This window comes from Podarcis filfolensis (genome assembly GCF_964270895.1).
Source record: "Podarcis filfolensis genome assembly, chromosome: 16".
NCBI classification, from domain to species: Eukaryota; Metazoa; Chordata; class Lepidosauria; order Squamata; family Lacertidae; genus Podarcis; species Podarcis filfolensis.
The window spans coordinates 1,702,330-1,715,640 of NC_139620.1; the positions used below are offsets into that span (position 1 = coordinate 1,702,330).

The 13,311-nt window shown below is 48.1% G+C and overlaps 1 protein-coding gene across 8 annotated transcripts in view; it reads left to right on the forward strand.

The window, feature by feature from the left end:
* The first annotated feature begins 2,158 nt into the window (after window positions 1–2,158).
* Window positions 2,159–13,311, forward strand: part of LOC310751641 (hemicentin-1-like) — an 84,690-nt gene continuing 73,537 nt past the window's right edge. For 2 of the 8 annotated variants that reach the window (XM_083590997.1, XM_083590996.1), the window contains exon 1: window positions 2,159–2,661. In XM_083590997.1, coding sequence (XP_083447123.1) covers window positions 2,589–2,661 — 73 coding nt within the window. In that variant the 5' untranslated portion in view covers window positions 2,159–2,588. The remainder of the gene's footprint in view (window positions 2,662–13,311) is intronic. The other 6 variants (XM_083590995.1, XM_083590992.1, XM_083590989.1 and 3 more) reach the window with 5 other exon arrangements.

Here is a 13,311-nt window from a genome sequence, read left to right on the forward strand (position 1 = left end):
TACTGAAGGCAATGGGGCCCTTTATATGTCCGGCTGTTCTTAAAAAGATAAAGGGACCCCTGACCGTTAGGTCCAGTCGTGGCCGACTCTGGGGTTGCGGCGCTCATCTCGCTTTATTGGCCGAGGGAGCCGGCGTACAGCTTCCGGGTCATGTGGCCAGCAGGACTAAGCCGCTTCTGGCGAACCAGAGCAGCGCACAGAAACGCCGTTTACCTTCCCGCCGCAGCGGTACCTATTTATCTACTTGCACTTTGACGTGCTTTCGAACTGCTAGGTTGGCAGGAACAGGGACCGAGCAACGGGAGCTCACCCCGTCACGGGGATTCGAACCACCAACCTTCTGATCGGCAAGTCCTAGGCTCTGTGGTTTAACGCACTGTGCCACCTGCATCCCTCCAGCTGTCCTTAGTCAACAGCAAATTGCCGCTTTTTCTGTTGAATATATGCTATATAGTAATTTATGGACCTAATAGGTATATAAAGCCATTTGCACATAACAAAATATGTATTTTATCAAAGTAATTGTTGAACTGAAATAGAATTAAGAAATATATGAATAGTGAAATACATTTAAGAAGAAGTATATTAATAGTGAAATAATTAAGCTCTAACTTAAAATGGTTTTTTATTCATTACAAACTACAAGCACTCTTTAATATTAGGCACAACAGCTTGACCTACATTCAACTGTGCTGCGCTGTAGTCTGCATGCTACATGTTGCCCTGCAACCAGTCCATGCAGAATGTGGGCACACTATATATAGAAAGGAGCTAACCAGGGATATTTTCGGGAGCAGGCTAGCCCATTACTTACACCATAGGAGCCTACACAACACAAAACACTGCTGTTGTATGTAGGTTTTATTTTATTTGTTTTTTAGCCTATATTTTGGAAATGTACATCCAGGGTTTTTTCCTTTAAATTTTTTGACCTCCTCCCCCCCCCCCCCCCGGAGAGTGGGGCCCTAAGCTATAGCTTGTTTATCTTATAGGTAAATCCGGCACTGGGTAAGCAGCAGCAAAGCCAAGCAGGGAGATGGTGGCAAATATTTTACCTGTTTTGCTGTTATTTAGTTCCAAGTAGGAACTTTGGAAACAGGTGTGGCTGTCAGGGGAGGTGACTATTACTAGCAGAACTCTGAATCTCCCACTGCAGCTGGACTTCAGACACCAATGAGCACCTTGAACTGGGCTCAGAAACAAAACTGGAAGCAACTGAAGGAACACGCAGAGGTCGCGAGACGAGAGAGACGTAACTTACTGGATTCCTTTATTAGCAATAGATGTATTTTCTCTGGGTGACTTCCAGGCAAGGAAACAATGGAACCCAGCTGGCAAGACTGAACGCAGAATACCAAATGCAGCAGACGCGTTCACGCGCAAATGTCCGTGGCGGAGAGTGAAACGTTGTCGTGGGACTTGCATAGTGACACTAAAAATTCATTCAGGCAGCTGTGCGCGTGTATAAAAGGGAAAAGGGAGGCGCTAGAATGCGACAGGCGGGAGAGAAAAGGGTTAAGCAAAACAGAAGGGGAAAGAGGGGGAGCAGATAGAGGAGAGAGGAAAGAAGGAAAGACAGAAAGAAAGATGAGACGCAAACGAAGACGAGAGAGACCGGCGAGGAAATGCAGAGGAAAGAAAGGACAAAAATAAGCAAAGAAGAGAGGGAGACAGGAAGGATCTGGAAAGAAAGAGCGGGAATGGAGAAGGAAAATAAAAACACCGTCTGGAAAGCGGGCGTGGGTGTAACCAAGGAGGGCAGCTGCCCCCCAAATAAGTAAATCAACACAAATACTTAACTAAGGTTCTGCCCCACCCACCATAAATCCTGAAGAGGCTCCTCCAAGTCCTGCCTGGGAGGGAAAAATGCGCTGAGGGGGAAGGGAGGATTTTTCGGGGGGTCTCGGATTTAGCCCAGCGCCGGCATCCCGGTCCAGCAGCAGCAGCCTCGCCTCCTCGCCGCCCGCTTTCGTCCTATCTCAAATTACCACGCTTCTAATATGTCCTGTGTACGCTGGAGAGAGCGCAGCGGAAGAGGCGCAGGAGACAGCGGCAGAGAGCATCTTCTAGCGCTGAGCACTGGGCAGTGAGTGGTCAGCGGCGGGAGGGGGCATGGATTTATTTCTAGGGGCAAAGCGTCACGGTCCAGCCACGCACTCGGGATTTTTTTTAAAATCCCCTCTGCTATGCCAAACGCATAATGACTCAAGTTGTGATGTGGCCTCGCGGTTTTAAAAGCCTGGCTCAGGCTGAACTGGTGCCACTGATAACTCCGGGCATGCAAATGGCACAATTTCTTAGGACAAGAAGTAGCATCAGAAGACTCTTTTGGACCTTACCAGGGTCTCATCTTCTAGAGGAGAAGAAAGACTGCACACTCAATCGGGGCAAGCAACAATCGGGGTTCCTGGGGGTCGCAGTTTGTTCTGATTTAGAGCTATAGAGTGGGACTTACCTGGGAAAGGAGCGCGCAAGTGGGAAACCGCTGAGACCCCGACTTTCTAGGCGCAGGACAAGAGGAAGTGTGGGCGAGCCCTTGTACGAAAGGCATTGGACTGAAAACAAAGCTCTCTTCGCTCCTGGCCAAAATGTTTGTGGAAGTCCCGAGCAGAAGCCTCCTGGCCATCCTTCTCTTCACTCCATGGATCTGTACTTCATTTGGTAAGTCCTTGGGAGAGGGAGGGAACTCATTGCAAATGTCCGGGGGGAGAATGCCGTCTTTTGTGAAGGGGAAATAATTGGCCAAGGGGAGGCTGGTGCCATTTCTCGGGTCTGGGTAAAAGGCGGATCTACACGGATCCTCATGGATCCTCCACTTTTTTAAAAATAACTCCAACAAATGCAGTGTCAAATCACACCTAGAAGGCACACCTACAAACTGGACTATAAAAAACGTGGATCCAACACTTTGCCGCGCTGCAGCACCAAAAAAACATGGATCCGAGGCACGGATCCTCATGAATTCATATGATTTTTATATTGAAACAAAATAAAAACACCATGATACTGTAGACCACATCTTAGTCTGTAGGCAGAACCAAAAAAATCACGCATCCACTGTTTCGTGGTGCCGCAGTGGCGCAAAAACATGGTTAAAAAACACGGATCCTCATGAATCCTCATGATATTTGCACTAGATCAGCCCAAACTCACCGTCAAATTACACATCATGTCCAGGGGCACAGCCTGCACCACAAAAATCACGGATCAACAGCTTCCTGGCCATACCGTGGCCCAAAAACGTGGTTTTGAAGCACGGATCCTCATGGATCCTCACACTTTTTGCATTGGGCCACCCCTAAATCACTGTCAAATCACATATCATAGCCAGGGGCAGAGCCTACACCACAAAAAACTCGGATCCACGCCTGCCTGGCCATACCGTGGCCCAAAAACGTGGTTCCGAAGCATGGATCCTCTTGGATCCTCATGATTTTTGCACAAGACCAGCCCAAAGTCACCATCAGATCAAACATCATGGCCAGGGGCACAGCCTGCACCACAAAAATCACGGACCCATGGCTTCATGGTGAAACCGTGGCCCAAAAACGTGGTTCCGAACCACGGATCCTCACGGATCCTCATGATTTTTGCATTGGGCCACCCCAAACTCACTGTCAAATCACACATCATGTCCATGGGCACAGCCTGCACCACAAAAAATTCGGATCCACGGATTCCTGGCCATATCGTGGCCCAAAAACGTGGTTTTGAAGCATGGATCCTCATGGATCCTCACGCTTTTTGCATTAGGCCATATCTAAATCACAGTCAAATCACACATCATGGCCAGGGGCACAGCCTGCACCACAAAAAACTGAGATCCACGGCTTCCTGGCCACTCCATGGCCCAAAAACGTGGTTCCGAACCACGGATCCTCATGGATCCTCATGATTTTTGCACAAGATCAGCCCAAAGTCATCATCAGATCAAACATCATGGCCAGGGGCACAGCATCCACCACAAAAATCACGGATTCACGGCTTCCTGGTCATACCACAGCCCAAAAACGTGGTTTTGAAGCACGGATCCTCACGGATCCTCACACTTTTTGCATTGGGCCAACCAAAACGCACCGTTAAATCACACATCATGGCCAGGGGCACAGCCTGCACCACAAAAAACTGAGATCCACGGCTTCCTGGCCACTCCATGGCCCAAAAACGTGGTTTCAAAGCACGGATCCTCACGGATCCTCACGCTTTTTGCATTGGGCCACCCCAAACTCACTGACAAATCACACATCATGTCCATAGGCACAGCCTGCACCACAAATAACTCGGATCCACGGCTTCCTGGCCATATCGTGGCCCAAAAACGTGGTTTTGAAGCACGGATCCTCATGGATCCTCACACTTTTTGCATTAGGCCATATCTAAATCACAGTCAAATCACACATCATGGCCAGGGGCACAGCCTGCACCACAAAAAACTGAGATCCACGGCTTCCTGGCTACTCCATGGCCCAAAAACGTTGTTTTGAAGCACGGATCCTCACGGATCCTCACACTTTTCGCATTGGGCCAACCAAAACGCACCGTTAAATCACACATCATGGCCAGGGGCACAGCCTGCACCACAAAAAACTGAGATCCACGGCTTCCTGGCCACACCGTGGCCCAAAAACGTGGTTTCAAAGCACGGATCCTCACGGATCCTCACGCTTTTTGCATTGGGCCACCCCAAACTCACTGACAAATCACACATCATGTCCATGGGCACAGCCTGCACCACAAAAAACTCGGATCCACGGCTTCCTGGCCATATCGTGGCCCAAAAACGTGGTTTCAAAGCACGGATCCTAACGGATCCTCACGCTTTTTGCATTGGGCCACCCCTAACTCACCATCAAATCATACGTCATGTCCAGGGGCACAGCCTGCACCACAAAAATCACGGATCCACAGCTTCCTGGTCATACCACAGCCCAAAAACGTGGTTTTGAAGCACGGATCCTCATGGATCCTCACACTTTTCGCATTGGGCCAACCAAAACGCACCGTTAAATCACAAATCATGTCCAGGGGCACAGCCGGCACCATGAAAATCACGGATCCATGGCTTCTTGGCCACTCCGTGGCCCAAAAATGTGGTTTTGAAGCACGGATCCTCATGGATCCTCATGTTTTTTGCATTGGGCCAACCCAAACCCACCGTTAAATCACACATCATGGCCAGGGGCACAGCCGGCATCACGAAAATCACACTTCCATGGCTTCCTGGCGGCACCGTAGCCCAAAAACGTGGTTTTGAAGCACGGATCCTCATGGATCCTCACACTTTTTGCACTGGGCCACCCCTAAATCACTGTCAAATCACACTTCATGCCATGGGGCACAGCCTGCACAACAAAAAACTCGGATCCACGGGTTCCTGGCCATACTGTGGCCCAAAAACGTGGTTTCGAAGCATGGATCCTCATGGATACTCATGCTTTTTGCACAAGACCAGCCCAAAGTCACCATCAGATCAAACATCATGGCCAGGGGCACAGCATCCACCACAAAAATCACCGATCCACGGCTTCATGGTGAAACCGTGGCCCAAAAACTTGGTTCCGAACCACGGATCCTCACAGATCCTCACGCTTTTTGCATTGGGCCAACCCAAACTCACTGTCAAATCACACATCATGGCCAGGGTCACAGCCCGCACCACAAAAAACTAGGATCCACGGCTTCCTGGTCATACCATGGCCCAAAAACTTGGTCTTGAAGCATAGATCCTCAAGGATCCTCATTCTTTTCACATTGGGGCTCCCCAAACTCACCGTCAAATCACACATCATAGCCAGGGGCACACCCTGCACCACAAAAATCATGAGTTGCACTACAAAAATCACAAAAATGCCCTTACCTGCACTGTTAATGTCACCACTGCAATATTATTATTAGAGCCGATAGGAGAATATATGACTACCGTATTTTTCGCTCTATAGGACACACTTTTTACCCTCAAAAAATTAAGGGGAAATGTGTGTGCATCCTATGGAGCGAATGCAGGCTCTTTGGCTTCAGCGATAGCAACACGAAGCCTCCAAAGCGCAGAGGGAGCGCTCCCTCCATGCTCCAGAGGCTACGCGTTGCTTTCGCTGAAGCCTGGAGAGCGAGAGGGGTCGGTGCGCACCGACCCCTCTTGCTCTCCAGGCTTCAGGGATAGCCGCCTGAAGCCTTTGGAGCACAGCGCAAGTTCCCGCTGCGCTCCGAAGGCTTGCGGATAGCCGCCTGAAGCCTGGAGAACGAGAGGGGTCGGTGCACACCGATCTCTCTTGCTCTCCAGGCTTTGCTTCGCTGGAGAGTCGCTGCACAGTTTTTCCTCTCTGCGCAGCACCCCTTCAGTGAAGCGGGAGGAGAAATGGAAGGGGCTCCGTTTCTCCTCCCGCTTTGCTGAAGGGGTGCTGAGCGGAGAGGTGGAGAATTTTTTTCCCCCTGTTCTCCCCCTCCTATGGTTCGGTGCGTCCTATGGTCCGGTGCATCCTATAGAGCGAAAAATACGGTATATATTGTACCAAGATATGGTTCATCTTCAAGAACAGATCAAATACATGCCAAAGTATTAACGAGGAGAAAAAATATGAAACTGCTTACATACTGTCAACTAATACCCAGATTCAAGAAAGACTGTATGGCAAACATTTAAATCAGTGAAACGACAGAATTTGAGTCCATCATAACAGAGTTCTACCTTTTGGGTAAAATTTATAAACTATTACTCAAATATGACACCAAGCCCGAACAAGCAAAACCTTATATGACAAAATGGATGCAAAAATTTTAAGAGCAGTTCACAGTGGAACAATGAGAACAATTATGAATAAAGTAATAAAATTTACTGCAAATTAAGCCCTAAAACAAAATTGGTACAGTGGAACCTCGGGTTGCAGACATAACCCGTGACTGAGGCACGTCCGCAACCCACAGCGTTCGCATCCTGAAGCGCCACGTTTGCACAGGCACCGGTGCAATTTGGCGCTTCTGCACATATGAAAGACCCAGTTCTCTGAGTGCATGTTCTGGAAGCTGGGCAATAGGGGCAGTACAGGATTCCTTTTGGTGTACTGACCTCCCCGCTGCACCAAGGATTCCCTGCCCGAGCTGCTTCAGGTCATGGCGGATGTTCTCCTGGAGATACCTAGTTTGGTTGTCCTAGGGGATTTTAACATCCATGCCAACATGACCTTACAAGGGGTTGCATGGGACTTCGTGGAAAGCATGGCCTCCATGGGGCTGTCCCTGAATACGTTTGGCCCAACTCATAGTCACGGACATGCCTTAGACCTAGTGTTCACCTCTAGTGAAGTGGGTGATATGACACTAGGTAAAAGTGAAACAAAATAAGTGCCATGGTCAGATCACTTCCTGGTGCAACTGGACTTCTCCGTGACCCTTCTCCTCTGCAGGGAGGTGGCACCAATACGGATGATCCGCCCCGCCACTTAATGAATCCAAATGGTTTCCAGAGAGTGGTAGGGCATGCTTTATCCCATGCTGATGGCCTTTCAGCTGATTCCCTGGTGGCCCACTGGAATGCAGAGTTAACCAGGGCTATCAACTGTCTGGCTCCGAAACGCCCTCTCCGACTGCATGGAGCCCGGACAGCCCCATGGTTTTCTTTGGAGCTGAGGGTGAGGAAACAATTGCTGAGACAGCTAGAGTGCCGGTGGCAGAAAACTCATTCTGAATTGGACCGGACACAGGTTAGAGCTCTATGTCGAGCCTACCAAGTGGCGATAGCGACGGCGAAGAAGACTTTCTTCACCGCCTCTATTGCATCTGCAGAAAATAGTAGCAGGAGACTCTTTCAGGTGGTTTGCAATTTAACGGAACCACCTTTACCACCGGGGCCTTGTAAAGACCCCAAGATCTCCTGCAACGATTTTTCAAATTTTTATGCAGATAAAGTTGATAATATTCGGAAGGAAGTAGACACCACCGTGGGAGCAGGGTCAGGGCGGGAGAGTGCTAGAGCCCTGTTTGGTCAAGTTGCATGGAATCAATTTGAATCCGTTACCCCCGAGAATGTGGACAGGTTGCTCGGATGCGTGAAACCAACCGCCTGTCTCCTTGATCCTTGCCCATCCTGGCTAATAAAAGCAAGCCGGGAAGGGCTGGGTGATGGGCTCTGCGGGGTGGTAAATGCTTCCCTCTGTGAGGGGGCATTCCCAGACCTGCTGAAAGAGGCAGTCATTAAACCGCTTCTTAAAAAAACATCTTTAGACCCGGCCAGTATGCCCAACTATCACCCAGCCTCAAATCTTCCATTCTTGGGCAAGGTGATTGAGCGGGTGGTTGCTGAACAACTCCAGGCATGCCTGGAGGATGCAGACCATTTGGATCCCTTCCAATTGGGATTCAGGTCTCATCATGGGACTGAAACTGCCTTGGTCGCGCTGGTTGATGATCTCTGGTGGGCTAGGGACAAAGGTGAGAGCTGTTTCCTAGTTCTGCTGGATCTCTCAGCGGCTTTTGATACAATTGATCATAACATCCTTCTGGACCGTCTAGAGGAGCTGGGAGCTGAGGGCACTGTTATACAGTGGTTCTGCTCCTTCCTCCTGGACTGTGTCCAGAAAGTGGTGGTGGGGGGTGAGTGTTCAGACTTACTTGTGGTGTGCCTCGGGGTTCCGTCCTCCCCTCCATGCTTTTTAACATCTACATGAAGCTGCTGGGAGAGATCATCAGGGGGTTTGGGCTTGGTGTCCATCAATATGCGGATGATACCCAGCTCTACCTCTCTTTCAACTCAGAACCAGTGAAGGCGGTGAAGGTCCTGTGTGAGTGCTTGGAGGCGGTTGGAGGATGGATGGCAGCTAATGGATTGAGGTTGAATCCTGACAATATGGAAGTTCTGTTCTTGGGGGACAGCGGGTGGGCTGGTGTGAAGGACTCCCTGGTCCTGAATGGGGTAACTGTGCCCCTGAAGGACCAGGTGCGCAGCCTGGGAGTCATTTTGGACTCACAGCTGTCCATGGATGCACAGGTCAATTCTGTATCCAGGGCAGCTGTTTACCAGCTCCTTCTGGTATGCAGGCTGAGACCCTACCTGCTCAGAGACTGTCTCACTAGAGTGGTGCGTGCTCTTGTTATCTTCCGCTTCGACTACTGCAATGTGCTCTACGTGGGGCTACCTTTGAAGGTGACCCGGAAACTACAACTAATCCAGAACGCGGCAGCTAGTCTGGTCACTGGGAGTGGCCACCAAGACCATATAACACATGTCCTGAAAGACTTACATTGGCTCCCAGTACATTTCCGAGCACAATTCAAAGTGTTGGTGCTGACCTTTAAAGCCCTAAATGGCCTCGGCCCAGTAGACATGAAGGAGCATCTCCACCCCCATCATTCTGCCCAGACACTGATGTGCAGCACCAAGGGCCTTCTGGTGGTTCCCTCACTGCGAGAAGCAAAGCGACAAGGAACCAGGCAGAGGGCCTTCTTGGTAGTGGCGCCCGCCCTGTGGAATGTCCTCCCATTAAATGTCAAAGAGATAAACAACTACCTGACATTTAGAAGACATCTGACGGCAGCCCTGTTTAGGGACGTTTTTAATGTGTGACTTTTTAATGTATTTTTATTTCATTTTTTTTTTGAAGCCACCCAGAGTGGCTGGGGAAACCCAGCCAGATGGGCAGGGTACAAATATATTAGTAGTAGTAGTAGTAGTAGTAGCAGCAGTAGTAGTACTTTGTAGGACTTGATAATCTTTATAGGTCTTTTAAATTTCTAATCTATCTATCTATCTATCCCCTCCCCCTTTTCCCTTTCTGTACTTCCCTATCCTTATAAAATTGAATATATATATATATTTAAAATTTACAGCTCCACAGTTTTCTGGGTCGCCCCATATTCATTACCCAACCACCTATGCTGCTCATGGCCAGATCACTTTGGGGCACTGCCATGCTGTAAAAAGATTCTCATGAAGCACAGATCCCCATGGATCCTTAGGTTTTTTATGTTTGGTCACCCTGAAATCACTATCAAATCACACATGATTTGAACAGAATGAACCACAAAAACCACAGAGCACAGCCAAGGAACAAACATTATATTAAATACTTTAATCCTTATGGATCGGCATGATTGTTAAATGGACTCCACCAAATTATATTGTAAGATCACACCAATGTCCATGGAATGACTTAAATACAAATGCTATCTGAAATGGTTCTGCATTAGCAAGAACATTGAATTAAAATGACATTCATATTCATAGCTTCCACTGTGAAGAACAGCACCTGGAAATTTTTGACGCTGCTAAACCTCAAGAATATCCAAGGCAGAGATTGTGATGATCTTACCTGTGAATGTAAATTATCAAACCAACTAGATGGAGACCACCAAAGTAACCATGAAAAACAATCACCTGTCTTGCGTCAATTCAGCTACAAATGGTTTTGGGACAAAAGTTGGTTGCTCTGCGGGGGTGGTAATATAAATGGAGGTTTAACTGCAAGTCTTCTTGCCAACAGATTTTGTCAGTGCAAACTTTGAAATAGGGGGTCTCCAACGTGGTGCCCATGGGCATCATGGTGCCTGCTGACAGCTTTCCTGGAGTCCACCACGTGTTTTTAGAAAAAGAACAGGATTAGTGGTGAATTGTGCCCAGCATGACTTCAGATTGTTCATAGTACATTTGATTGACTGCAGGGGCATACGAAGGGGCAGCGGGGTGATGGTGCCCCGGGGTGCCATGCTGGGGGGAGAGTGACAGTGCGGTCGCTGTACTGGCTGCCGCTTGTGCGGCGTCCGTGTGGGCTGCTGCTCTTGCGGCAACTGTACAGGCAGCCCCTCTCGCAGTGACCGTATGGGCCATACGGGCAGCTGCTCTCGCGGCGACTGTACAGGCTGCTGCTCGCAGTACAGGCAGCCCCTCTCACGGCAGCCGTACAGGCTGTATGGGCAGCTGCTCTCCTGGTGACCATACGGGCTGCTGCACGAGCGGCATCCATACGGGCTGCCATGCATGCACAGTCCGTACAGGACATTGTGTGTGCACCCATCATCCAGGACTTGTTACCATATTATAGCTACCACAAAATCTATCGGCATGCCACCAGAACCAGGGAAGCCTAGGGGGGCCACCAGGTGGCGCATTGGAAGATGGCCGACAATAACATCTCTCCGACCCACACGAGGTAATTAAGAGGCTGCTATGGGAAGTATGCAGTCTTTCCCCCCCCCCAAGGATATGAGGGGGACTGCCTTGCCAGCGGTGGCCACAATGCACCCCCTGATTCGAGAGAAGGGGGTGCCACCAGGTCACTTGGCACCAGCCCTCGGTGAAGTCGGCTCTTCCCAGACGCCGTCTCCAATCTGCGCGTGCTGGTTCGCTTTAACTCGAAAATACCATTGGAAATATATAATTGGAAGATGTTAAAGCACATACGTCAAGCAAAGGTCGGTCAGAAGATAAGACTGCTGATTAATGGATCTCTGGGATCGGAGCGGCGGGCGAAGACAAATAAATCAAGCGATGAAGCGCTATTAAGAGATTGGTATGTCTGGAGCGAAGAAGGGGGGGTGGAGGAAAAAACGTTTCTTTTCTTTGCCTTATGTGAGTAATAATAACCCTCCACCCCAAAGAAAGAAGAACTGCCGTATTTTATTACACAAGCAGGAATTTAAAAACTGTGTGGGATGAATTAATGATGAATGAAGAGAGGATTGGTAAAGATCGGAGAATGGAAAAATTTCATGACGCAGTTTTAAAATGGCGTCATGCAAGACAGGCTTGTTTAAGAAAGACGGGGGGAGGAGAACTAGGACCATTTGAAAGTGAACGATGATTGGAATTTAATCTTAACCTGGCAGAGCCCTCTATGATCTATGATATATTTTACAAGCCTGGGAAAACAAAAGGGCAGACCGAAGATAAACTTTCGAAGGAGGAGGGGAATGGCGGCTGTCCCTATGAGATATGACTTGTGGAGTGTGTAAAACCCACACAGACGATGTCTGCTTTCAACCTGCCTGTGAAGATTTTCAGAGATCGCAAAGAAAGGAATATATGACAACAACAAGAAGATGAAGAAAGTAATAAAGAGACTATCTGGATAGAACTGGTTAGAACTGTTTAATTAAAGCAGTAATAGAAGTGATGTTTGGATCCTTGTCCGGAGCTTGATGTATGGGTACTCCCAACAAAATTGAAAAATTTGGCTGTATAATTTGGAATTAATGTGATTTGAAATAATGTGATATGATTGGCCTGTTAATAAAAATTATGTTTAAAAAAAAGAACCAAGGAAGCCTTGCCAGTTGCAGCTCACACAGTTGAAGTGAAATAAAAGACAGAAGAGTAGATTGGGAAGAAAGTTCCCCAGACTGCAGGAAAAGATAACAGTAGCTCCAGCATCTGATTCAGTGCAGGCTGCTGAGGGGTTGGACTCCTTAAGATCACCAACTGACTATGAGACACCTGGAAAGCACTCAGCCTCAGATGACCTCCACTCCCAAAAGTGGGAAAGAGGATTTAACAGTGACCAATATTGATTCTTTTGATAGCAGCCCCATATTCTCAGCACAAAGTGAGAAGTGTTTGGACAAATCACTGATTTGTACATCAGTTCCCCCATGGTACAACTGTACCTTCCCCACACTCAGTCTACAAACCATGGGACTTGTGGGTTCAGTTGGCAACATCTGTGTGTATGACTATGACATAAACACACTGAAAAAATCAAACTGGATAAATTATCGCATAATAGATGCCTTTCTTGCCTCCAGGGTGATCATGGCCAAAGAGCTAGGTCAAGATGGAACAATTTTCCCACTTACTGTACTTGCCACTTCATGCAGATATGTCAAAGATTGCCAGTGCAAGCTCTGAAGAACTGTTTGAGATTTGGAGTGCTAAAGAAAGTTGTTTTGATTATTCCAGTAAATGACAGAGAAGTCCACTGGATACTGATAGTAAACATTTTTAAAAAGAAGACCATGCTCTATCTAGATTCCAAACATGGATTGAACCACTCTGTGATTGATGCAATAACATGCTTCTTAGCATGTCTGTATGAGATGGATTCAAAATGTCCCTATAGTTTTGCGGCTGGTCATTTTTTGCACCAACTGATATACCCAGGCAAGGTAATTCCAGTGACTACGGTCCTTTCACATGTACCATTGCCCATCTGATTGCTTCTGCTGCCCAATTACAGTTCATACAAAAGGATATGGCTGCCATTAGACCCTGGATTGCAAAAGAAATAATACAGTACTGTGGGAAAACCTATTTTGAAGGACAAGACAAATATTTTCAAGTGGAAATTGATGCTGTTCCTCCCAAGAAGAGACAAATCTTGAACGAGA